The following is a 24959-nucleotide window of genomic DNA, read 5'->3' on the forward strand; positions in this document are numbered from 1 at the left end:
TTTAAAAGAAAAGACTGAAGGGAAAAAAGGAAATGTAACAAGCAAATCAGTAACCAGCTTAGCCAAGGAGATCCACCACTCTAACAATAAACCCAGTTACAGCCGGCAACCCAACCCAACTTCAACTTTCCTTCCTACATCAACAAACCATTGCCAGTCATTTATTATCTGAGAACCAAAGTGTCCTATGGCACACCACTCATTCTGCGTGCCTTGCTAGGGTTTGAGCGCAGATGAACCATCTTATCAGCGTTGAGGTCAATGAATTCATCTCGCAAGTTGAACTCAGCCCTATCAGCAGCTACAAAAGTTAGCAAGGTCATTATCTCAAGAAAGCATTTGACATACGAGCAGATTGATAGTAAAAAAAGAAGTTTCCGATGTGCTGCTCACGATCAACAGCAACATACTGCATGTCGAGAGGTTCAGCTGTCCTGGTGTAGCTGCAGGATGTTAGCCAAGTTCATATCCCACTAAGAAGAAACGTACGTGGTTGCATGGATTTGGCCGGAGCCATAGCGGTGAAGTGCCGCGTTGTCAACGACGAGAGTCTCATTTCTCTTGTCGTCGCTGAACTCATCGTCGGCCATAATGGCAGAGCTCGTGGTCTCCCTCGCAACTTCAATTGCGACTTGGATACTCCCCAAGGCCTCGATTCTCTGAGGGTCGCTAATACCAGAGCCGTCCTCCGCCTGATAACCTGAGTCTAAGTTAGTCATCTTGTGATACATAAATGTCGTGACAGACATACCAGGGTGTCTGATGTCTTGAAAGAAGGGCTTGTAACACTCGGACGAGCCATCTGGAAACTCGCGGTGACAGTACGAAATGGTGTCAACGTACTCCCTGTTCAGACGAGTCTTGTTGAGAATGATTCGTTTTAGGATGACTCTGTTGTCGAAAGGCTTGCCGTCGACATAGATGGAGATGATGAGGGTGGTTTTGCCCCGGGGGAACTTGAAGACAGGCGAGATTCTGAAGCGAATGGCAAAATGTTTGCCAGCCTGGGACTCAATGTGGCATCTGTTGTGCTCGACGCGTGTATGCCCGGTTGCGTCAATGAGGGGAGGGAAATCCTCAGGCGAAGGTATATGCTCTGTGGCCGGCTTGTTGTCCACAAGAATGGAGATGTTTATGCCTGGGATGTCGGGATGGACTGCCATCGCGGGAAACAGGAGCGAAAGTAAGATGGACGGTGTATTGAGCGAAGAATTTGATCTTAGCTGGAAGAAAAGGTTGGGAAGACAGAAGAGACTCCGTGTCAATGGGTAGGGGAAGGCAAGAAGAGTGAAAGCTGATAGTAGACGAATATCCAAGTGCAACGGTTTCTGGAAAAGGCAGGTTTCTGGAAGGGATGGAAGAACCTTAAGAGAGGGAACGACTGGCTCACGCTCATGGGGTAAAGACAGCAGTTACGTCAGATGCTGTACCCTGGTCCGTTTGGCTTCCCTGCACGGAACATCTCTAGAAGCTTGGGAAACGTGCGTGAGCAGTAGATGGCTTACTATTACCAGTTATCACAGGTTCTTGGCAAAAGCGAATGTATTCATTGGAGGAACGGGTGCTTTGTGGCTTGTTCGCTTGTTTCGGTAACAGTTGAAGAATGCAATTCCATGAGCAAAATGGCCTTGGCATAACCATTGAATGCGAGTGGCTTGTAATTGGACACGGTGAATTGTAGTTTACACAGTCACGTTTGAGCTTATGATTGGCTATCCCAGAGGAAAAGAAGAAGTGGCTTGCAGCAGACGGGCTGTTGCAGGGATATTGCCAGGGTCAGGTTGTCAGGGTCAAAGCACTGATTTGTGAGAATGAAGCGATGTTCACTGTCTTGTTTACGAGATCTTGTCAGGTCTGTAGCTAAACTCAAAGCATTAAGAAAATTCGTGCGCAACTCGGCAGGTGGTGCTGCTAAATCTCATCTGTGGACTGGCATGTTTGAACTTGCTGTTGTTACAGCTACTGCAATCAAATAAGGAAGTATACTCTATTTTAATAAATGCAAGCCACAGAATGAAACGTATTCTCAGAAAGCGTCATGTGAAATAGACTAAGATTCTTTATCAAGCGCGAAAGTACCAGTCAACGTGTTCCTCACGTTCACATCTTGACATACAGTACGCTTGTAGAATGATGTACACCGTATGCTTCTGAAATCTGGTTATCAGCCAATCACACTTAACGAACCACGCAGCAAAGACGGCAGCTGGGTGCAGTCCACAGTGCGATAACAACAGAGCGTCAAAATCGATAGATCAGAAACGGCCGGGCGAAAAGCAGTCAACATATTATGGCTGTCTCGGTTAGCTCAACAAAAGCAACCACAATAGCAAACAGTCCCTAAATCTTCCGCTACGAAAATCATCAGCTGCAGGACCCTCCCTGATGACCAGTCGGTAAAAGAGTGACAGAGTACCTTACACAGACCTTGCCATTGTCAAGAGACACTTTTGGAGGTAACAAATGGGGCCAAATGCGCAGAAAGAAAGAGCTACGTCATCCGAGTGAGCAGCTACTCTCCATAGCAAGTACGGGTAAACTTAAGAAATACGGAGGGGGAAAACTTCGTTCCCGAATGCCGTGGTGGTAAATCTCGAGCGACCGCGTCGCTGGCTTCTTTACATCACTTACTCACATGATCTGAACACAGGTGGATCGTCATGGAACGGGCTAATATTCATCCTGCTACTACGATTTTCTGCTGTTCACTTAATTCATCCCAAACAGTCGATACAAATTGAGAATACCCATGGCTGTACCGGTAATCTAATTGCCATGCTATGCCATTTCTCTTCGTATCTTAGCATTGCTTCCCGAGCGCGACAGTCTCGGTGGCGAGTCTCGGACAAAACCTGCAACTACCATCTTGCTCTGGGATTCTTTGTTCTAAAATGCGACATGGGGTCGTTACCATTTTCCGTCCCACAGCATCGAAGTTCCACGCATCACAGTTTGAAAAACCCTGGCTTCACCACGATAAAATAGCCATACAATCAATTGAATGAATAGCCTTATTTCTCTTCAATTTCTTGAAGTTCAAATCATTCGAAAATAGGGCCACTGTCTTTGCCAAGCGCTGAGTTCTTTGTAACTTCTGCACGCGGCAACTCCGTCAATGACTTTACTAATAGACTCAATCAAGAGCTCTTTGTACCCAGTTGACGAAAATAGCCTGCGTGCCCTGACAATAAGTTGAGCCACAAATCGATAATTTAACTCTTTGTTCCAAGTTACGACATGGCCTTTCAACTTAATCAAACATCATGGATTCTGCTGATTGAAGGTCTAGTCCGGAACTAGGAATTCAATTACTTGAATTCATAAATCGCATCGCTACCCCACCATCCTCAGTCTAATCATCACAAGACTTCAACTGTTCTAGTCATATTAACGAGCCATTTTATAGACTTAGAATCGTTGTACATGTTCTTGTATCCACACCAGCAAAATGTATATTTCTAATCAGCCTATTTCTCCACTCCCTCCGAGCTATGAGACTCCCCATCCCGTCCCAGGAAAACTCAGTAGTTGCACGGCGGAACCTAACATCAATGAGGAGCTCAACACCAATGACGACCCCCCAGCATCGCCACGACGACAGCTCATCAGTCGCTATTGGAAGGCTGTAATAAGCTTGACAATACTTCTCTTCATATTTGCCCCTGCACGTCCTGCCAGTCTAGCTAGGTTGGATGAGGACATCATCCTCCAAATGGCCCTTCGCATGAATAACCTTGCCGTTCCGTGCCCCGGAGACCTGGCAGTGAATATCCAAAACAATCCACCCCCTCATACAAAAACCGTTGCGACGCTCAAGGATTTTGAGAAGCAACCTCAGGAGTATTTACGCCAAGGTCACACACTATACTGCAGTCTGATGAGCCCAGATTCCTCTTGGCCCAATGACTTTCGTTACATCTATGCACTGCCCGAGGATACTGTCAGGTTCATTTTACTCGAAATTAACACTTCTGGGGTTAATCAACCTGTCGTTTCCCCAGTCTTTGAGCGAAGCAGACGAATCTCGCTTGTTGAAAAGGAACGGCGGCGCAGATTGGCGAGGATCATTGAACGAAAGATTGAGGAATCCTTTATTCAGAATGGTCTTGACTCCTTGAAGAAGTAGCGAGTGGGACTGTTTGTTTATCTGACGGCTCTGATTAAGCCAATGTTTTTCTAGATTGGACGAGAATAGGGCAAGAAAATGAGCTTGGAGCGAAAGGGGATACAGAGATAGGAAGAGTGTAAGAAGTTATATATAAAGGGTAATTATAATTCAAGCTTAGCTTCTTGGAAAATTCTGCACCGCCTCTTTGGCTTTTTCTCCATAAAGGAGATAATGGCATAAAATTGAGATAATTAAAATTAGGTTGTGAACGTTTATAATGCTAGAATAGTTGTGAGAGCTTGAGTTGGCATGTTTGATAAAGGCTGGGGATGGTATTTCCGGCCTGGAGTTTCACCGGGGGCGGAGCAAACTTGATGGTGGTCTAGGGCGTGTCCCAGTCGTCAGTGACAGATGTGTGGCGGTTAAAATGTGGCGCAACCAGTACCGAACCACGAAAATAAAGGCGCTGTCCTCCCATTTTATTATTATTAGAGTACTTGATTTAAAGACTTCCCTTGAAAAGGCCGTCCCAGTAACTTCTTGGTTTCGGTCAATTGTCATGGCTCCTTCTCCAGTACCGCTTCGTTAATTGTGCATCGAAACAAAGCGACCTCTGAATCAAAGAGCGCTTTTGTTCATGGAATTGGAAACAAAATCAGGCGTGACTTTTGAATTCTTTCAGTGAACCAAATACACTTCACTATTCGACAATGAGAGTTATGCAAACGACGAAGTGAATGTCCAAGGTTAAAGTACTACCTTTGTGAAGCCTGTGACTTCCATTTACCCGTCTCAAACAAAGGAGATATATTCACACAACTTCAAAGTCTCATGGAAAACATTCTGTCATATACAAAGTACAAATAGCAGGGTCTTGCAACACAATCTCTTCCACTATTACATTACCAACAACATCTCTTGCTCATCTAGAATAAAACGCAATCATGCCATATAACTCTGAAAAGAACACTCGCCTTCGCGCTCGACAGCTACAGCTCCTCTACGTGCTGCACAAAGATATCCCATATCCCTACGCAGATCAGATCACCAGTGAAGACATTGCCCTGGCTAATGCGCTTGAGCCCTGCTGGACGCACAGCCTTGCCTCACCCAAATATGTTCTCACCTATCCTTGGGAGTGGGTTACGAAGAAGGGATCTCTCGCTGCTGTGCTTCGCAGCTTCCGTGTAAAGGCCGAGGAGCTACTTGATGCTCAGCCGCTGCTTGACGTATCGGATATTGAGATGCAATCGGACGTAAACGGTGAAACAGAGATCTGGGATAAAACGAGCTCTGGCGAGATGGTCGAGGAGCAAAGGTGCAACTCCCCCCTAGGTAAGTGAGCTCAACTAAGCCTGGGAATAGATTCTGAATAACCATTTTTGAAACAGTGCTTAGGTCAATTCCAGTCAATGGACTGAGTAGGTTGAGGAAGGGGCTTTAAGCTGGCAAACATGATGAGGTTGCCTTTCATGGCCATGGGATCAGTTGATGTTGAAGAATATCTGTGTATAGCTTCACCTAGAGCTAGCTAAGGATTATTAAATCTAAACTATCTTATCCTTTTTGCCGATAAGTATCACAGGATCATAAAGTAGAGTAAACCTTTCAATGAGGAAATACAGTATAAAGAGGCACACAGCCAAGATAAGTACGAACTGCTGAGTAAACCTTCTGGTGACATATCGCCACAACCTGCATCTCTACGATCTATTGTCATTCCAAAAAAAAAAAAAAAAACGGTCCATTGTACAGCTAAAGACAAAGTAGAGTCCCTGGCGTCAAGCGTCAAGGTAGAAGATGCAAGGAGATGTGACTTGACGAGCGGACTGTAGTCTCTGTGCCCTTCCCCGCATCTGTCAGCCTTGGCCCCCAACTTCCGTCTCTAACCAATCAGTACCTCCGAAGCAAACAAGGATGATATCCCTCATACCAATCCTTCATTCCCAATCCCAACTCCACTCCCCGCACCGCATCAGTCATGCGCCTCGTCAACACCGAAACCGTCCAACTCGAGTTCCTCGCCGACGACAATGTGCCCTACTACGCCATCCTATCTCACACCTGGGAGCAAGAAGAGGTTCTGTTTCAAGACATGGGGCGTGAGAGCGCCAAGTCGAAAAAGGCTACGGTAAGCTCGAGAGCTGTTGTCGCGTCGCACGTGAAAATGGCTTTCAGTATATCTGGGACGATACCTGCTGTATCGATAAGACGAGCAGTGCAGAGTTGAGTGAAGCTATCAATTCGATGTATCGGTACTATCAAGAGGCTAGCATTTGTTATGTGTACCTCGCAGATATTTCTACCGTCTCCGAGATTTCCAATAGTAGATGGTTTACCAGAGGATGGACACTACAAGAGCTCATTGCGCCAAGCTCAATGATCTTCTTCGAAAGAGACTGGCGTGAGTTGGGTACCAAGAAAAGTCTAGTACAGGTTCTCTCACAAAGAACAAACATACCGGAATCTATTCTCTGCGACAGCGAAGAGCTAGAAACAACTAGCATCGCGCAGAGAATGTCGTGGGCAGCCGACAGAGTCACAACACGAAAAGAAGACGGCGCATATTCCCTCATGGGTATTTTTGGTATCAACATGCCGCTCCTCTATGGCGAAGGCGACAAGGCCTTTTATCGTCTCCAAGAAGAGATCATGCGTGTATCAGATGATCACAGCCTCTTCGCTTGGAAAGCCACTGGTGCTCGCGGCGGATTACTCGCCCCGACGCCAGCTGCTTTCAAGCAGTCGGGTGATATTATCCCGTGGAACCCGTTCACGCCGTATAATAGCCCGTTCACGATCACCAATAAGGGGGTGCATATGGAGGCGCCGTTCATTGCGCAGGATACTTCGGGGAGGGGCCTTTGTGTTCTTCATTGTACTAGGATTGAGACGAGGGATAAGTTGATTGCAGTTCATTTGAGAGATATTTATTTGACGATGGAACATTTTGAGAGGTGTAGGACTGATGAGTTGGAGTGGATTGACCTGGACGACTTCAGTCTCACACAGTGCCCCGTGAGGCCCTTGTGTATCAGACTACACTTTCCATCGATCTCTCGGAGAGCAAGACAGAAAGAAGTACACGCTGATACACTATCTGATGCCAGTACAGTTATTGAGCGCAATGGCCTGTCATCACTTTCCGAAGCTGCTAAAGCAGGAGATTCTGGGTCGATCTGGTACCTACTGGCTCAACCCCCGTCTGCAACAAGGGACGACCAGGCTCGCTCAGCAATTTGTCTCGCTGCGCGTGGTGGCCATGAGCGCGTTGTCAGTCAACTGTTGGCAAGAAGAGACACATCTGCTCTCATCGCCGACATTGAAGGCCGAACTGCACTCTCACACGCTGCAGAGTGCGGCCAAGAAGCTATTGTCAGATCCATCTTATCCAGCGCCAGAATCCACCCTGACACAAGGGATGTACACGGACTAACAGCGCTGTGGTACGCGGTTTATCGCAGACAAAGAGACTGCGCAAAGCTACTTCTCCAGAAAGGCTCGGTGTCTGGCAATGTCGGCGGTAGTGGGATGGACCAAACCGCTCTCTGGCACGCTGTGTTCGCTAGCGATCTCGAACTAGCGAAACTCCTCCTACAGAACAAGGCACTCCAATCCAATGGCGGCGAACCAGCTCTCTGCGCAGCATTGTCTAACCAACACCCCGCCATAGCCGAACTCCTCCTCCAACACGGCGTCGACCCCAACGAACGAGATTCCAAGCGACGATCTCCACTGCATATAGCGTGTAGACAGGATAACCACGAGATAGTAGCTCTGCTGATGAGATACGGTGCCAATACCGACATGCTGGACTCCTCGGGTAAGACGGAACTGGCGTTTGCGACGTTGAGGGGTAATGTGGCGATGGTCAAGGTGTTGTTGGAGAATGGGGCGAATCCGAGGGCTAAGTGTGCTAATGGAAAGACGGCTGCGGCATATGCGACGGGGCATGAGATGAAGAGCTTGATTGGGAATCAGAGGTGGTATAAGACGTTGCTTGATAGGACGAGTACCAATCGGTCGGCGGTGTCGTGATGGTACGTCTGTGCGCGTGCAAGGAAGCAGAGGTATACTTAGGATACCGTGTCTGGAATGATGCCTGTATGACCGAGCTATCGTCAATATACCTGGGGGGAAAAGACGACGTCTGTACCTGGTAGCAATAAAGGAGAAACGGCATCTTAAACTGCCCATGGTTACAAATAACTTTGAGTGACTCTGGACCAAAGACTACGCAATCTGGGGATGAAAATATGATACTGAGAGGGATACAAGTAGAAGATAATAGGGACCGATGCTGCTATCGATACCCCTCAAGCCGACTGCAGAAGGGGATCAATTTGGTTGGAAGGCTACAGAATCGGAATGTGCTGTGTCTCATTTCTGACCTTCAAGCCTTGGGCATATATGTATTGCCAGATTGCATGGAAATTGTAAGATCCATGGGAAGGTCCAGCTCGCACAGGACAGTAGTGGGAAACAGGGAAATGCGAGGGCGTGGTAATCTCCGTGGGCTCGACGAGAAATATCGCGCGAACGGGCAAGTACCTGACTCGATCAAGTCCACCTGCGCACCGACTTGGCCCAGGGCCCCAGGAGACTGTGATATCCTCAGTTTGAAGGTTCCTACTTGTTCTCTCAGTACAGAGCCTGGGTGTCGTATTTTTGCTCGTTTCGATTCGGTCCGCTTTGGAGCAATTCGATGTCTCCATATGTTTGTTCGCGGCAACCTGCTCGAGGGTCTTAATCAGCACAGTTGATCAATATCAACGGGAAAGGGCGCTTTGAAAGCGCGTCCCAAGGTAGGTCAAGTCAAAGATATCACTGTGTGAAGTCGCAGTCGAGCGTATTGCCCTCAGCTGCTGCTTCCACGACCTCAGCCTCACCAATGTCCCTAGATCTGTCACTAGCTGAATTGGTGGACTTTATCTTCACCTTAGAAGCGCCATCAAGAGCAGCCAGCATCAAGCGTCCTCCCTCGTCGCTGTTGACTGTGGCATCCCTGCTTTGCACTTCACACTCGCTCTATAACGTGGACATTTCTCCAGCCGCTTCACGTCAAGTGCTGGGCGAGCGAGATTGCTTTACCCACTACAGTACTGGAAGAGCTTGCGGGGAGACTGTCGGCAGAGGGGAGCGTTGGGAATCGACTTGCCTGTCGGTAGACTTGTGGCCAAGACGGCGGTCGTTTCGATCGGCGGGCACGAAGGGGTGGACTGCAGATGAAACTAAAATATTGACGGGTATATACTGGGAGTGTCGCTGTGAAGGTTTGAAATGGCAGAAATGTTGTAGTGAACATGAAAGTGCTATTGTTGCGGAGGGAAAGTAAATGCGTTGCTACGGCATCAAATCTGGGAAACAAGTGACACCCTCAACGTCGAATCCTTCAACGCTGAACGACCATCTAATTTGACGCGACGCGTGCCTCTTCCCTTGACCACAGCAATAGGTAATTTATTGCAAGACGCAGACTGCCCCCCATGGTCATCGACGACTTTTGCTGTAGTGCTGGTGCATTCAAGAGGTTACAAGTATGAAAATAACATTGCACGGCTTCACGTGGCTCTTGTATCTGTCCTCAAACACCTTTATTCATGGAAGGAGCATTTGATTATGGCCTACGACAACACATTTCTACTTCTCATTCCCTTAAAATCGCCCAGTAATCCATCCATGTAACCGGAAAAGCAAGTTCGATATCCTAAATCGCTCCGTCTCTGTGACGGCGATCGCGCTTGTTGACTCATGGCCGCAATTTGATGATTATTCAGGTACCTTGGGAAAATATTAGCAACCAAGTCATCATCGTCCGACAGCACCAAGCAATAACTTCCGTTTGTAGATGAAGATTGTAGGTGTCACTTCGAAGGCTCCTGCGCGTTGGCAGCCTCGACCTTTGCCGCCTGGAATTCCTTCTTTAGGTCATCGGTGATATCGAGCTGGCGTGTAAGCTCGTCTTCCGCCGAGCGCCAGAAGTCGAAGTACTTCTGTAGACGCTCCTCTGCGACAGCGAGCTTCTTTTTGAGCTCATCGATTTCAATAGCCATCTCGCCGTTTTCCTCCTGAAGATGCTCGATGAGCTCGTTTGCATAAAAACTCGACAGACATGACGGTGGTAGTGTGAAGGTCGATTTGTGTGGAAAGATTGTATGTTGGTGTCCGTTGTATGAATAATCTGAAGGGAGAGAGGATCTATTGTGTGGTTGATGCCAGAAGAGAAAAGGTGGAAATTTGGCCGAGGGTTGTGGGGTCTGAGTATTTGGGAATTCTGGCTGGCACTGTCAGAACCAGTCTGGGTACTTTAGCGGGCCTTGACACTGTCAAGACAAGAACTTAGCTTCAGCAGAGCTCTCCCCTGAAGGCAATCCCTGACGCCAATACGACTTCCTGGGTGGTATTCTTTCAGCCGAGGGTTTGTTCGCGCAGAAGAGGATGCAAACGAAGTTAATGCAGTCTACGACAAGGGCTGTGCAACTTGAGGAAAGCCTTATTCAGCCAAATCAACATTTCTTCAAGTTTCGTTACTTTTTGTTCAATCTTTGCTTGATGATATACTTCAGAACCGCCTGTTGCATGGCGCCAGAGGTGGAACACAATAATACCGAGAATGAACAAGGCGGCCGTTTCCTGGCTGAACTGATCTTAAACAGCTGCAGGACAGCTACCCAAGTGGTGAAAAAAGGGTCAGGGTGCCCACTTGGGCCATTACGTTTGCCAACTGTCTCCCCTTTCCTTCTGACAATTGCTAACATGACTGACCTCCGATGACCAAGCAGTGTTCCCCCATCGAGACCCATCCGAGCCGCCGGACGACATTCACCAAAGACCACGAAGATATCATCACGTTTCCTAAATGCAGCACCCTTCTAACAGTTCACGGTACGCACGGAGCCACAGTAACAACGACCTAGAAGTGTTCGAAGAAACTTGACAATGCCCTGAGAGGAGCGAGTATCTAGTACTAGACTCATAAGCAGCACCTCCCGTCAGCGAGTCTACGCAGTATCCCTAAGGTTTTGGGCTCCCGTCCTTGCTTCACTTGCATCAACATACCTTCATGGTCGAGTTGTTCCGCAAATCTTTGCAGAGTTTTCCCGATCCTTGACAAATTCCCACGCTCATCACTCAACGATCAATCTGTCGTCTCTAGTCATCCATACGCATGATGCTACTGTCCGATACCGATTCGCGAAGTAGCCTTCGATCATGACGGCGCTGTGAAAGAACAAGTCTTAATTGTTACACTTCTGAAGTGCGTTGTTGGTGTTTCAAGCCTTGGTCCAAGACTCAGAATCCTAGCAAGAATGAGATGCCTCTTCTCGGCCCAGGACAGGTTCAGGCAAGATGACAACAGATCCAGTAAAATCAAATCTTTACCAGTGCCAGCACCATCTCCATCCAGAATCCTTACCGAAAGATTCCTATTGCAACGTTCGTAGTGTACATTTCAGCGCTTAGGTGTTGAAAGAACTCGTCAAGTGTCAAGCTGCCCAAGGTTGCTGCTTCATAGCAAAGAATGTAGAGGCTCACCATCATTTTTGGGTTGCCAATGCCGGTAGGAGGAAGAGATAACAAGTAATAAACATGAAGACGGATGGAATCGTGGATACGACGCACTGAATCTATAGATGGGTGAGTTGTGTCGACCTGGAAGACTCGACATGTCCATTATAATGAGGTTTTGCCAAAAGTAGAGCTGCAGGACAGAAGCTTACTCATGTATTCATCAGCTAGAAGTTTGAATAGATGATACTTCTCAAGCAACCTGTGACTTTTTGGGAAGGCAGTGTACGCAATTTCGCTGACAGCTGGTCTCGATTGTCGTGCAGTCAGTGTGGTTATATTGGTGAACAGCATTCAACAGTGGGCGGAGTTACAGAGCCCTTTAGTGGATTTACTGGCAGTCGACCTCTGAAGCATCAGGATTGGCTTAGCGCCCGGCGATTGACCAACCATTTGCCATCCTGATTTCTTGGCAGACCTTGCACCTCGATTTTGTAACAGTCAACAGGTAATCCAGGTATCTATCTACAATGCGTCGATCCAATTTCCAGCTTCACCTAATTCAACCCTTTCGATCACCGATATCTTCGTTTTGTCTCTCTGAATGTGTTTTTACAGCCGTCAACTGATCTAAATAGTAAAAAAAATAAAACCCGCTGACTCAATTTAGGATAAGTTCGTCGGGATGGTCGGATCCGGGCTTGTCATTCCGCAATTCGGGGCTGTTCGTGGCGAAACTCTGCTTCACGCCACCTGCATGATCTGCCCTGACTAAAGTCGTTTTGGGTAGCATCTTGATTCCTGTTCCTGAAGCTAAACCGTTTTGTTGAAACAGACCTAATTAGTGTATGAAGTTTATAATAACTACATTTGAGTAAGTCTTTAGAAACACTTGAGGCTCGGGACGAAGCAAATATGCATTAAATTGAGGGTATGATTGGATGGTCCTTCTTGATGTTGCATGTACTTGATCGCCTCACAACGACAGCCACAGGGCGCGCGACACAGACAAGATGTCGCGTGCGAAGCCGCAAGTGGCAATCACCTCACGGATTAGCCTTGCCGTGTTGTTCATGGGGTTAAATACCAGACCACTGACTACTAATTGATTTTGAAGCTGAGGAATTCAACTAGAAGTCTACCCGTGATGATCCTTGCAAACCGACCTCATCATCAGCGGCGCTTATGCCGCATCCGCCGATCTGACCTCGCCCTTCGAACCCCGGATAAAATAAACAGAAAAGCCTGGATCGACCTTCACCCAACCGCCCTCCTTAGGCATGCCCAACCAAACTCCACCCTGACATTTCTTTTGAAATGCACGATCACAATTTCTCCAGTGGATGGTTTGACCGGTACCCTTAATCTCATCAGTCCTCTCTTCTTTCGCGGCTGCGTCAAAGGCTTCCAGGTTAAATGGTTGAACCTCCTGTCAAATTACCATTAGTTTCACTATACACCCATGAGCGCAGAATAGTTCTCACCATAGCCGATTGTCGATGTTCTGCTGGTGCACGTCTGCTCAAGAGGGGTTTTCAAGGTTACATCCCCGCACCTAGGGCGCGTGGCCGATCACGTGATGAATGATTACATGGCCGACTAGGTATCGGGTAACCTTCTGTTGAACTGGAACATGGTGAATCTTTAATCGTCAAACAGCGATAATGTAAGCACCATAGATAAATAGATTCAGGAGTTTGTTTGTCTATTTGAGCATGTCATACGATTAGTCTAGTTTTTCTGTCATAACTGAAGCAGGAGGTTGCCAATCAAGTAAGATTGCCAAAATTCAACGTGCGCTACGGGATAAATCACTTTGGCTCAATCCCCATATAAAAGAAAAACAGTTTTGTTGAGTCATGTAACCAAAGTCTATGGATACGTAGAGATGCCTGCCTCCCTGTCTAAGTAATAACTCGAGTATAATTAAAACCCGGTCGTCCACGAGCCCAAAGCTAAACATATGGCTCGTGATCCCACTCTTCTAATTCCTTTGTATAACAGATCCAGTACTTATCGGGATGCTGCTGCGCTTTGAGCCACATGTCCCGGAGACTCATTCCTTCCCAGCGAGCAGCATAAAACCAGGAGTTAATTGACCAAACAGCCACCTTGACACGACCTTGGTACTTCTCCCCATTAAAGACGGTTTCTTCTTCCGAACTGTCCCAGTTTGCGTCGTATGCCCAGACCCAGCAAGGATCAAGCAGTTCACCTTGTGTACGCTTGCAATTTTCATCGGAAACCAATTCAGTAGGAATGACGATAAAGGTATTCCGCAGAATTCCCGAAGGCAGAAGATCGTCATTCTCTTCTCTGTATTCCTGGAAGTGTCTGTTGCATGCTTAGTAAATAAAGTTCTCACTATAGGCATATTTTAACTTACTTTCGCAAGTCGTCATCTTCTGCCATGCTCTCGTTAGGATTAAACGTAGGCCACTTCTCAGTTTCTAACCGATCCAACGCCAACCAGTTGTCTCGGCCTTGGCAATGGATACTGTGCCAGGTTACTCTATGTGGCAGAGAGTGTTCGTTAATTCCACCCCAGACTGAGTGCCAGTCATCGCCATGCTTCTGTTGGACCTCTCTGGCCATGTAGTAGACAAAACCAAACTGTTGTTGAGCTTCGAGAATCTTCTGTATCCAAGCCGGCGGCGCCGGAGATACCCGCTTCCAGATTCGTTCCAGGGTCTTCTCGTATCCCTGTGGTGCCAAGATGGTTTCCCTCATTCGCTCGTCTTGGCAAAGCTGTAAGAAAGGTTCCATAGATTGCCTGTATTCCCGGTCCACTTGTACTTGTACCTCATCTGAAAAACGTTCGATCGCAGGAATCATCCATTTGGCATTCCTCCGAGCTTTCCTGAGTCTATTACAACGCACAAGCTCTCTGGCCCGGGAGGCAGAGGTTTGGAGGTCTTCTTCTCGAAGACGTTCTTCGTAGATCTCCTGTAGTGCAGCACTGCCTCCATCGACATAATACACGTCGCAATAGACTAGCTTCCAGGCATCTAGGCGTAAAGGCTTGGGGCTTTGATCAAAATTTGAGATGTAACTGACCAAGGTCGAACTCGTTCTTGCGACGCCGTTGGTGATGCGTTCAACCATCCTGCCGTCGTCGTACCAGTAGGTGGTTTGGCCAAGCAGGGCACATTGCAGCGGTGTGCAGGCAATAATCTGGGATGGATCATTCAAGGCCACTTGGACGAGGTCCCGGCCTGCAATCAGCTCCTCCAGCTTCTGGGCCTCCCGCTCTCTTTCGCCGATTACCCTGACCCTGGCGTATTCCTCCGGGGGAAGATGTTGGAGACGTTGACTGCGCTCGGTTGATGAAAGATGCATTAAGCTCCTGTAGAGCTCCAAATTCGGGTCCATTTTGGTGATGAACAGGGCCTTCAGCCGTGCTGTGTTGGTATAGACGAGGCTATGAGTGCGTGAGTGCGTGAAATGTGAGAGATGGAGGGGATTGGATTAGTGGCATGTTTTATTTTAATGGATAAAAACCCCGCTATGTGATGTGGATCAACCAATGCCTACCTTAGGCAAATAGGATACCTGCTTTGATCTTGATCTTCATTCACTCTTCAAGGCCCTTCTTTACATGAGAATAGAGCAAAAACCGGTCATTCGTTGTTCAACCCTATCTCACGATGTGGTTACGATTCTTCTTATTGTTGCTTTACATGCCTTTTTCGGTTCTTGCCGTGGGTCATCATCACTCTCATTTGCATCCTCACCACAAGCACGCCTCCAACAGCTCGTCTCACGACGCGTCGAGCATTGATGCTGCTCGTAAGCTCTTGGCCGCTGGTCAAGCTGCCATGGCCCATGCCAACCGCGCCATCATTGCCAACCCTCGTCCAAACCGGTTGGAAGTGCTCAACTCTACAGAAATTAGAAAGACTGAGAAGGCACCTCCACCGTTGGACTATCGCAACAGCACTTCAAAGTCACTCAATGCTAGAGATTCAGGAAATGGAACATCCAAAGATCTTCGCTATTCTGTTCCAGAGGAACTCATCAAAGCTGCCCGCTTTCTTTCGGAGAACTGGAAGCCATCTGCTAACGACCTCGATGGTGGCTACGCGGCTGACGTTCAACACTTGAAGGACACCTTCTTGTACAACAACAATGACACCAACATGATGCCCCCCATGCTTCAGTACGACTCAGGCTTGATCAAGCCTGTCCTCGAGCCGCCGTCTGCCTTTCGATACAGTGAAAATGAGACTGATGTACCTGAACATGTAGTTGACAAGGACAAGAACCTACACAAGAAAGCCAGTTCAGACTGGTGGATGGCTACTATCTCTCAGAGAGGTTCCAGTCCGTTTGCTCCGTCTGGATATCAAGTCTGGCGCGATGTCAAAGACTTTGGCGCCAAAGGCAAGTGGACCTCGAGATAGATCGAGTCTCGAAGCTGTGAGAATCTTTCTAACGGCGACATAGGCGACGGAATTGCTGATGATACAGATGCAATCAACAAGGCCATCTCCAGTGGTGGCCGATGTGGCGGGGGCAAGTGCACGGGAAGCACCATCTACCCGGCAACCGTATACTTCCCTCCAGGTACATACAAAGTCAGTTCTTCTATCATTCAGTACTACAACACGGAAATTATTGGCAATGTAAGTTATATCCTGTGCCTGTGCCCTCTCGTTACCGACCTATCTCACAAGTACAGCCACTTGATCTTCCTACCATTATCGCGGCACCAAGTTTCGTCGGTCTCGGTGTTATCACTTCCAACGTAAGTACTATGGACAGTTTTATGGAATGCGTGGATCTAACTCAATAACTCAGGTTTATACAGGAGAGACCTCCGAATGGTAATATTTCCTAAAGGCGACAACGTCACAAGCTAACATGGATCTCTAGGTACCTGAATCAGAACAACTTTCTTCGGAGTGTCCGCAACTTCATCATTGATGTCCGCCCAACACCTGCCAACGCGCAAGTCTGTGCGATTCACTGGCAAGTTGCGCAAGGTACTTCACTCAAAAACATCCACTTTTACATGACGAAGTTCAAGGATGACCCCAAGACAACGCAGCAGGTCAGTGCTGCAATGAAGCTTCAGCGATCGCAATTTGCTGACGGTAACTGCAGGGCATCTACATGGAGAACGGTAGCGGGGGCTTCCTTTCCGACTTATACTTTGTCGGAGGAAAGTTTGGGTGAGCTGATTAAACCAATCTACATGAGTTTGACCCCTCTTTACTAACATTTGGATTCTTAGAGCGTACATGGGCAATCAACAGTTCACAGCCAGTGGTCTTTACTTCGAAGAGGCCGAGACGGCTATTCAGATCCATTGGGATTGGGGATGGACCATGCAGAACATTGTCGTTGACAACTGCAACACTGGTCTCACCATTGTTGGCGGCGCAGGAGGGGTAAGCTCTCTTGACTATGACCTCGCTTACAGATAGACACTAATAATCTAGCCTATGAGTACTGGTCAGGGAATCGGCTCTCTTCACTTGACCGACCTACGCTTCCATTACGTCAAAGTCGCAGTCTCAACCTCTGTCATGTCCGACAACTCCACCGCTTTGCTACTCAGTAATTCGGGCTTCTACAACGTCGACACTATCGTCCAAGACACTTTCAAGAACCAAGTTCTTCTTCGGGGCGGTAAAGGAACTGTGACTGTCGACACTTGGGGTTTTGGCAGAGTCACCAGCGCCAACGGTACGACCGCCTTCCACAATGGCGCCAATCTCGACAGCCCAGTGAGAAACGACTCTCTCGTCACTGGCGGACGAAAGCAGTTCTTCACTCGGCGCCGCCCAAAGTATGACGACCTAGGCTTCAGTCAGATCCTCGATGCCAAGGCGTACGGTGCCAAGGGTGATGGCAAGACTGATGACACAGCTGTCCTGAAACACCTCTTTTCGGCTGCCGCCAACATGTCTGCGATTGTATATGTTCCATTTGGTGTATATATCATCACAGACACTGTTGAAATTCCCGTTGGTTCGCGGGTTATCGGGCAGGCTTGGCCCCAGATCATGGCTACTGGCTCCAAGTTTGCCGACGCCCTCAAGCCTCGTGTCGCTGTTCGTGTAGGCCTTCCGGGCCAGGTTGGCGTTGTCGAGATCCAAAACATGATGATGACGGTCAAGGGAGCTACGGCGGGTGCCATCATGATGGAGTGGAATGTACACGAGTCTGGCCAAGGCTCGGCAGGTCTATGGGGTTCGTTTCCTTTCCCATAAAGAAGTTCTTGAATATCCCGGCTAACATTCTGTTCTAGATACCCACTTCAGAGTTGGAGGCGCCGCGGGAACAGATCTCACAGTCAAGGACTGCCCCAAGCTATCTGGCAAGATCAATCCAAACTGTGTCGCAGCGTCTCTTATGCTTCACCTGACCCCCGACTCTTCTGGTTACTTCGAGAACGTCTGGATGTGGACAGCAGATCATAACTTTGATACTGCCGACCAAACCCAAGTGGACATTTACGTTGGTCGAGGGATGCTCATCGAGAGCAAGGGTCCAACATGGCTCTGGGGTACATCAGTCGAACACTGCATACTATACCAATACCAACTATCTAGTGCTCGGAATGTTGTTATGGGCCTTATTCAGACCGAAACTCCCTACTTTCAGTCTTTTCCAGAAGCTCCAGCGCCTTTCAAACCAGGCGCTTTCCCTAACGATCCTGAGTTCCACAACTGTACCAAGACCTCCAAGTCTTGTGCTATGGCCTGGGCTCTACGTATCATTGACTCGTCGGCAGTCCACGTTTTGAGTGCTGGTCTTTACTCCTTCTTCAACCGTTACGACCAGACATGTCTCAACTCTGGGAGGCACGACTGCCAGGACAAGATCTTCTATACGGAGCAGAGCTATGATGTCTGGGTTCAGAATCTCGTCACGCTCGGCAGTATCGAGATGGTCAGTCCCCTTAACGGAGTTCCCACGCTGGGCAAGCCAAACAGAAACGGGTTCGCTTCTTCGATTCTGGCCTGGCTTGGAGGTTCCAAGAATATCACCGGCCAGCGCACCTTTGAAGGCTACAGGATCCATACTGAGAAGACGCCTGACATTGACCGTTTCCCTGAGGCCTGTCAGAATGCTCTTACATCTCTTATACGCTGTGACAACTATACAGAGGAGTGGACAACGGCTTCATACCACGGAGTTCTCCCTAGGGAGGTTGACGTCGAGTCTGTCTGCGACAAGGGCTGTGCACAGGCTATCTCAGATTGGCGATCAGCCGTCAATACCTACTGCGGTAATGCGACGTGGCATAATGGTGTTGCTGCTGGTGTCTTGGGGTCTTTCGTTTCACAAGGTATCAACGAGACATGTCAAACAGACAAGACTGGAAAATACTGCAATGGTAAGCAACTTGAAAATCTCAATCCATCTGTTCCTATTCTAACGTCTATTCAGATATCATCAACAAGTTCACTGTTGTCAACAGTATCGACAAGATGCCAACCAACGAACTCTGTTCCGACTGCTACGTCGGTCGACTCAAGATGATGCAGGCTAGTCCCTTCTCGTATTACAACCGAAATTCTTTCTTCGAGAGTGCTCTGAAGCAAGCAGTCAAGCGTTGCTCGCTGTCGAATCAACCCACCGCCGCCAAGGATTCGCCTTTCCCCCCAGAGCCTTCCGAACCCGCCTTCTGTCTCTCTGAAGTCACGTACACCACCAAGGCTGGCGATACCTGCGACTCTTTAGCCACTAAGTACAGCGTCTCTTCAGCGGCATTATTCATGGGTAACCCCGGTATTATCAACTGCACCAACATCGTCGAAGGAGTTAATCTCTGTCTACCGCTCCAGTGCAAGACATTTACGCTCGAGAAGGACGACAGCTGCATGTCTGTCGCCGCAGTCACAGGACTTGATCAGGGAGACATTCGCTCTTTGAACCCTTGGGTCCATCCACTTTGCAACAATCTTCAGGACGGCACCGAGACTCTCGGTCGAGTCATTTACATTACACCGCCTGGTGGCAAGTACGACCACGACGTGAACACCACCAACTCAGACCCCGCATACTCTGAGTATGCCGACAAGGCTATTTCACCACCCAATGGAGCGACTCTGGCTGATAAGACCATCAAAGACTGTGGCCGATGGTATACCGTTCAAAAGGGAGATAACTGCGCTGTAATTCTGGTCCAGTATCACATCAGTCTTCCCCTCTTTATACAAGCCAACCCTTCAGTTTCGGAGGGTACTTGTACCACCGATCTTGTCCCAGGCCGAACTTACTGTGTCGGTCCAACCAAGGAAGCTTTCGCGGTCAAGCCTCAGCCCGTTCCTCCTTTCCATCGCTTCGGATGCTTTGCCCGTGAGGCAGATACTAAGAATCGCACTGTCTTGACTCTCACCAAAGCCGAACACGTCAAGCCCATGTCAATCACAGCTTGCCAATCCTTCTGTTTACAGCGGGGATGGACGGTTTGGGGAATACAGAACGGCGACTCATGTTTCTGTGACAATCAACTGCGTATGGATAGTCAGATCATTGACGATTCCAAGTGCAACATTCACTGTAACGGTAACACTACAAACGTCTGCGGCGGTAAGGATGCTATTGAAGTATTTGGGGATCAGGATATGTTGCGTGTTGAGTACGCTAGTCTAGGCTGCTACTCGTGGAGTAAGCAAGCCATACGTGGTACTACAGGTGGCGACACTATAGAGCCTCCCGATGAGATGTCTGTCGATGCGTGCGCAAGTCTGTGCACTGTGACCAAGAAATCCGACTTCTTTGCTCTCTGGGAGGGCAAACTCTGCACTTGCGGAAGGGAAATGACACCAGGAGCTAAGACGACTAGTATGGATGAATGCAATGTAGCTTGTAGCGGTCAGCTTGGAGACATCTGTGGTGGAAAAGGAGTGGCAGAGGTCTTTACAACCAAGACCAAGAATATCATAGCTAGCTAAGAACACTAACCGCTCCTGTTTCTTACCGCTTGGCTATTGATGTTTTCCCTCGTATTTGTTTTGATATATCTGAAATGAGGCTTGGCTGTTATGAATATAATCGGAACAGGCTCTTAGTAGTGAACCCTTGTCGTAACTCTTGACGCTTTAGAGATAAAATGAGACCTATCTTCATCTGAATGTATCGCAGAGAGAATCCTCGACCTCGAAGTCGCACAGCCCAGACGATATGATGGAGGAATTAAGTTGGTCGTTACAGTTAGGACGTGGTCTCGAAAGAGGAGGAGTTAGCCAACCGCAACGCGCCCAATCAAGACGGAGTGTTCTATCAACACTATTTCCCCAGAAGCTTTAACCAACGGAGGCAAGGGAAAGACCTTGCTCAAAGCCGATGATAACGATGGCAAGCTCTTTGTGGACAATGATGACGACAACAACGGCTCGTCCAAAGTAGATGACCATGACGCTAAAGTTGGTGAGGACTGGGCCTGTAGGTAACCCAAGCCCACAGTCGGCTGCTGTGACCTCATGCTTGCATTGGCATTAAGCACATATAGCTCAGTATGTCATAGAGCTTCAAATAATCCGTGACTCCATCGAATTCTCCATGGACGTGAAGGCAGCACTCAGGACACCGAACACCGCCCTTACACAAGGCCTACTCACATTCTTGAGACTCTTGAGGTTGAAATTGCGTTGTTCAATAAAATCTCTGTATTATCTAGTTAATGCTTGCATCACTCTTTTATCTTATCTTATTTCTGAATCGTGATCAACTGTTGACAACAATCTCTTGCCCTCGATGCTGCCATATGACCTATCATCATATCAGCCATACGGCTCATGATCCCACTCCTCCAGGTCCTTTGAATGGCAAATCCACAAATTGCCCTTATGTTTCTGCGCCTTGAGCCACATATCCCGAAGACTCACGCCCTCACCCTCCCAACGCGCCGCATAGAACCAAGCCTCGAGTGCAGTGATAGGTACTTTAATCCGGCCTTGGTATTTCTCGCCGTTACATACAATTTCTTGCGAGTCGCTATCCCAATCTGCATCATATGCCCAGACCCAACTGGGTTCCAAATCCTCATCGTCGGGATCATCAGGGATTATCTCAATTGGAACGACGATGAATGTATTCTGTAGGATCCCAGGAGATGAGAGAGATTTCCTGTGCTCACGGAAATGTCTGTAAAGTGAATTAGTACGATATACCGTTCTACTGCTCTACGCCACTTACTTGCGAAAAGCATCTTCTTCGATCAAGCCTTCACAGGGAGGTGGAGTAGCCCAATCTTCTGTTTTCAACGCCATGAACTCATCTCGCTTCCCTTGGCAATGAATACTCGATCAAGATTGCTGAGGCATATCTATGATCATGTTCCACGTGTCCTCCCATGTAGGGCCATACTTCTCTTCGACTCCTTGTGATTTGTAATAGGTGAATCCCCATGGTTGTTGGGCGTCCAGGATGTGCTGAATCCAGGTTGGTGGCGGGTGGGATACCTGCTTCCATATCTCGTGTAAAGTGTCGCTAAAGCTGTCCTCAATATGAGACAATTCCTCGTCAGAGAGTTCCTCGAGCGCAGGAATCATCCACTTTGCATTCCTACGAGCCAGTTTCATCATATAGTGTCTGGCAACCCCTCTAGCCTGCTCACTCCGGGTGTGCAGCTCTTCTTCTTGAAGCCTTGATGTGTACACTTGATACAGCGTCGTATTGTTGTCGTCAATGTAGAACAAGTCGCAATAGACCAAGATCCAAGCCTCTTTAGTAATAGCCAGATAAGTATTGTTATCAAAGCTTGCAACACTGCTGATCAAAGACTCGCCACTTCTCCTCAGACCTTTCGTAATTCGCCGCACCATATCGTTCTCATCATCAGGGTAGCAAGCCCGGCCAAGCAGGGCCTTTTGAAGAGGCGGGTTCTCCTGAATTGTTACAGGGTCGGTAAGAGCCAGCGTTACAAGATCCCGACCAGCGACCGCTTCCGTAAGCCGTTGTGTCCATTGCTCCTTTCCAACCAGAGTCTTGACTCTGATTAACTCCTCTTTGGGAAGATGTTGCATGCGCTGGCGGCGATCCTTGGGCCCAAGATTTAGTATACTCTTGTAAAGGTCGAGGTTTGGGTCCATCATTGCGGCCACGTTGAGGCGTGAATGGCAAGTTAAAACGATGAAGAATGATGAAGCGATTCACGCTGCATTTTCTTCTTCTCTGAGTTTGGCCTCAGGACAGGGTAAGCTTAGCCTCGGCTCCACGTAGTGGGGCAATGTCAACTGAACAAAAAGTCTGTAATTGATCCCCTCACCTTTCACTACCTGATCGCACCTAGAGAAACACAACTACTACCTACCATACTTATGGATACTAACTTGGAACTGTATAAGAGCCTGCTCGACCTCGATCCTGTTGAGCGTCATGAACGTTTACTCCATCTTCCTCGATCTGAACGTGTCAGGGTCGCGAGTATTGTTCAGCGCGAAAAACTGAATCAGAGGCTACAAGAGAAGTTAGCGGGTAAGGACCTTATTTGGATGGCACTGAACAACCCCTCAGAGTTTCGTGGCAATGTCCTCTTGCAAAACGCGCTACTTGGCAGAACTTCCTTTTATCCTGATGAGACCAAAATGTTACAGCGCATCGTGGGCGCACAGTACAGTGGAGAGGGTTTATTTGACAAAATCGCGAACTTTGACCAAGAATATTACGTCACCCTGCCAATCGATGCGTGGAAGCTAGTCTACTGTGACTTGTACTATATTGACGGGGCCAATAGTTGCTCACTGCAAGACATTTATGAGAGCCGTCTTCCGGAAGAGGAGCTCCAAACTCCTGCGGCACGAGCTAGAGAGAATATACGCCGTGACGTGATCAAGGTGGCACGAAGGAATGCCAAATGGGTGCTCTCAGAACTTGATCGGCTTTCGGACGAAGAAAAAACACAACCCCTTGAGGATTTTGGGGAAATGGTTCGTGCCATATGGAAGCGAGTGTCCCATGTGCCACCAGCTTGGATACAAGAGATCCTTCGGGCTCAGCCCTGGGGATTTGTCTACTACAAAGCCAAAGAAGTCAAAGAGGCATATGATCCTAGGTGGGATTCACTCTTGGATATGGTCAACAAAAGCCCGATGCCTTCCTTAGATAGGGACGCGAGAGAAGCGACCTACTTCAGTATCCATTGCCAAGGAAAGCGCAGTGAACTGGCGGCCCTGCACACTGAGGTATGGGCTACCGTACCTTCGAAGGGAGGCTTGGCTGAGGATGATGGCTTCCGACAGTGAGTTGCAGCACCTCGTTGATATCTTGGATACGCGCTGATAGTCCAGCAGACACTTCCAAACATATAGGTGGTCTCTCTCGTCCCTGGGTATTTTGCAAAACACATTCATTGTAATCCCCATTGGATTGATCTCCAAGTCTGAATACGAAGAGCTTCATCCATATTGGGTCTGGGCATACGATGCAGACTGGGATAGCTCTACCGAAGAGACAGTCTCCAGTAGCGGCGAAAAGTACCAAGGCCGAGTTAAGGTATCCGTCTATTCCCTGAATGCGTGGTTCTATGCTGCGCGCTGGGAGGGCATAAGCCTTCGAGATATGTGGCTTAAGGCACAAACACTCGAGGATGAGATATAGATATGCCATACAATGGAGATGGATCAGTGGAATCATGAACCGTATGTATGAAACATGAAGCATGGTCTAAACCCATCGATAGCAGCAGGACCTGGTAGCCTATGCTAAGTATGGGCTTACTATAATATACTCCAGCTGGAATCAAGACGACGCGATTGGGTTTTTGCGTCACAAGCAAAGCATCTACATTACGTATGAGAAGATATAAACTTTATATTGCATGCTGAATCATTATCGTAAGGACTGGCACAGATGAGTGACAGTCATGAACCATGCCATTCACAAAGTTCGTGGGTCGTCACGTATATAATCAGCTGCCGAAAAGGACTCAAACACTTGCACTCTTGAGGAAATAAAACAAACTACGGATCAAGGGCTCGAGCTTTCTCACCCATAGCAAACTGTCTAACACGGTTCAAATACAGCAGAAAGTCAAACACCTCACCGGAACGACTAACTGAGCTTCGCATTGTTACAATGGCCCCTTGCCCAAGGGAATCATGCAAATGAACTTAGTGAATTGCCTCCTAAGCTTTGTCTATGGCAGAGCTCCAAGGCGGATATGTATCCTGTTGTTGACTTGTAGCTGATGCACTCACTACTATTTTACTTCACTAAACATTAACTCGGTCAATTTTGGCATAACATGATATGCATGCAAATTACTATTTCCTATCAAAAGTACTACTACACATATCGCCGCTTCGCTCCGAACCATTATCAAAAGGCCACAATGACGCGCATTGCATGAGATGGCGGAGCTATGGGCGTGGGGGAGAATGTG

General features: G+C 48.1%; 11 protein-coding genes across 11 annotated transcripts; 5 read left to right on the forward strand and 6 right to left on the reverse strand.

Moving 5' to 3' along the window:
* Positions 1-185: 185 nt before the first annotated feature.
* FMAN_12014 (uncharacterized protein) lies at positions 186-1163 on the reverse strand (the record flags this gene model as incomplete). The annotated part of the gene is made up of 4 exons (XM_041824753.1): positions 186-301; positions 349-443; positions 490-700; positions 752-1163. The coding sequence occupies 4 exons, from the start codon at positions 1161-1163 to the stop codon at positions 186-188; spliced, it is 834 nt and encodes a 277-aa protein (XP_041690202.1).
* A 2285-nt stretch (positions 1164-3448) lies between these two features.
* FMAN_12015 (uncharacterized protein) lies at positions 3449-4126 on the forward strand (the record flags this gene model as incomplete). Its single annotated transcript, XM_041824754.1, has 1 exon — positions 3449-4126. The coding sequence occupies one exon, from the start codon at positions 3449-3451 to the stop codon at positions 4124-4126; it is 678 nt and encodes a 225-aa protein (XP_041690203.1).
* A 926-nt stretch (positions 4127-5052) lies between these two features.
* On the forward strand, positions 5053-5552 carry FMAN_12016 (uncharacterized protein; the record flags this gene model as incomplete). The annotated part of the gene is made up of 2 exons (XM_041824755.1): positions 5053-5443; positions 5500-5552. 2 exons carry the CDS (start codon positions 5053-5055, stop codon positions 5550-5552), a joined length of 444 nt encoding a protein of 147 aa, XP_041690204.1.
* A 537-nt stretch (positions 5553-6089) lies between these two features.
* On the forward strand, positions 6090-8146 carry FMAN_12017 (uncharacterized protein; the record flags this gene model as incomplete). The annotated part of the gene is made up of 2 exons (XM_041824757.1): positions 6090-6239; positions 6287-8146. The coding sequence occupies 2 exons, from the start codon at positions 6090-6092 to the stop codon at positions 8144-8146; spliced, it is 2010 nt and encodes a 669-aa protein (XP_041690205.1).
* A 786-nt stretch (positions 8147-8932) lies between these two features.
* On the reverse strand, positions 8933-10161 carry FMAN_12018 (uncharacterized protein; the record flags this gene model as incomplete). Its single annotated transcript, XM_041824758.1, has 2 exons — positions 8933-9005; positions 9977-10161. 2 exons carry the CDS (start codon positions 10159-10161, stop codon positions 8933-8935), a joined length of 258 nt encoding a protein of 85 aa, XP_041690206.1.
* Positions 10162-12278: 2117 nt separating this feature from the next.
* On the reverse strand, positions 12279-13104 carry FMAN_12019 (uncharacterized protein; the record flags this gene model as incomplete). Its single annotated transcript, XM_041824759.1, has 4 exons — positions 12279-12454; positions 12668-12734; positions 12825-13046; positions 13102-13104. The coding sequence occupies 4 exons, from the start codon at positions 13102-13104 to the stop codon at positions 12279-12281; spliced, it is 468 nt and encodes a 155-aa protein (XP_041690207.1).
* A 468-nt stretch (positions 13105-13572) lies between these two features.
* On the reverse strand, positions 13573-14989 carry FMAN_12020 (uncharacterized protein; the record flags this gene model as incomplete). The annotated part of the gene is made up of 2 exons (XM_041824760.1): positions 13573-13951; positions 14004-14989. The coding sequence occupies 2 exons, from the start codon at positions 14987-14989 to the stop codon at positions 13573-13575; spliced, it is 1365 nt and encodes a 454-aa protein (XP_041690208.1).
* Positions 14990-15264: 275 nt separating this feature from the next.
* Positions 15265-20529, forward strand: FMAN_12021 (putative glucan 1,3-beta-glucosidase; the record flags this gene model as incomplete). The annotated part of the gene is made up of 9 exons (XM_041824761.1): positions 15265-16000; positions 16088-16242; positions 16299-16364; positions 16418-16443; positions 16493-16791; positions 16883-17010; positions 17062-17815; positions 17874-18965; positions 19019-20529. 9 exons carry the CDS (start codon positions 15265-15267, stop codon positions 20527-20529), a joined length of 4767 nt encoding a protein of 1588 aa, XP_041690209.1.
* Positions 20530-20880: 351 nt separating this feature from the next.
* On the reverse strand, positions 20881-21846 carry FMAN_16234 (uncharacterized protein; the record flags this gene model as incomplete). The annotated part of the gene is made up of 4 exons (XM_041824762.1): positions 20881-21060; positions 21196-21241; positions 21368-21721; positions 21773-21846. 4 exons carry the CDS (start codon positions 21844-21846, stop codon positions 20881-20883), a joined length of 654 nt encoding a protein of 217 aa, XP_041690210.1.
* Positions 21847-21882: 36 nt separating this feature from the next.
* FMAN_12022 (uncharacterized protein) lies at positions 21883-22671 on the reverse strand (the record flags this gene model as incomplete). The annotated part of the gene is made up of 1 exon (XM_041824763.1): positions 21883-22671. The coding sequence occupies one exon, from the start codon at positions 22669-22671 to the stop codon at positions 21883-21885; it is 789 nt and encodes a 262-aa protein (XP_041690211.1).
* A 492-nt stretch (positions 22672-23163) lies between these two features.
* Positions 23164-24175, forward strand: FMAN_12023 (uncharacterized protein; the record flags this gene model as incomplete). The annotated part of the gene is made up of 2 exons (XM_041824764.1): positions 23164-23816; positions 23887-24175. 2 exons carry the CDS (start codon positions 23164-23166, stop codon positions 24173-24175), a joined length of 942 nt encoding a protein of 313 aa, XP_041690212.1.
* Between the last annotated feature and the right edge of the window lie 784 nt (positions 24176-24959).

Source organism: Fusarium mangiferae, assembly GCF_900044065.1.
Source record: "Fusarium mangiferae strain MRC7560 genome assembly, contig: FMAN_scaffold018, whole genome shotgun sequence".
Classification (NCBI taxonomy): Eukaryota; Fungi; Ascomycota; class Sordariomycetes; order Hypocreales; family Nectriaceae; genus Fusarium; species Fusarium mangiferae.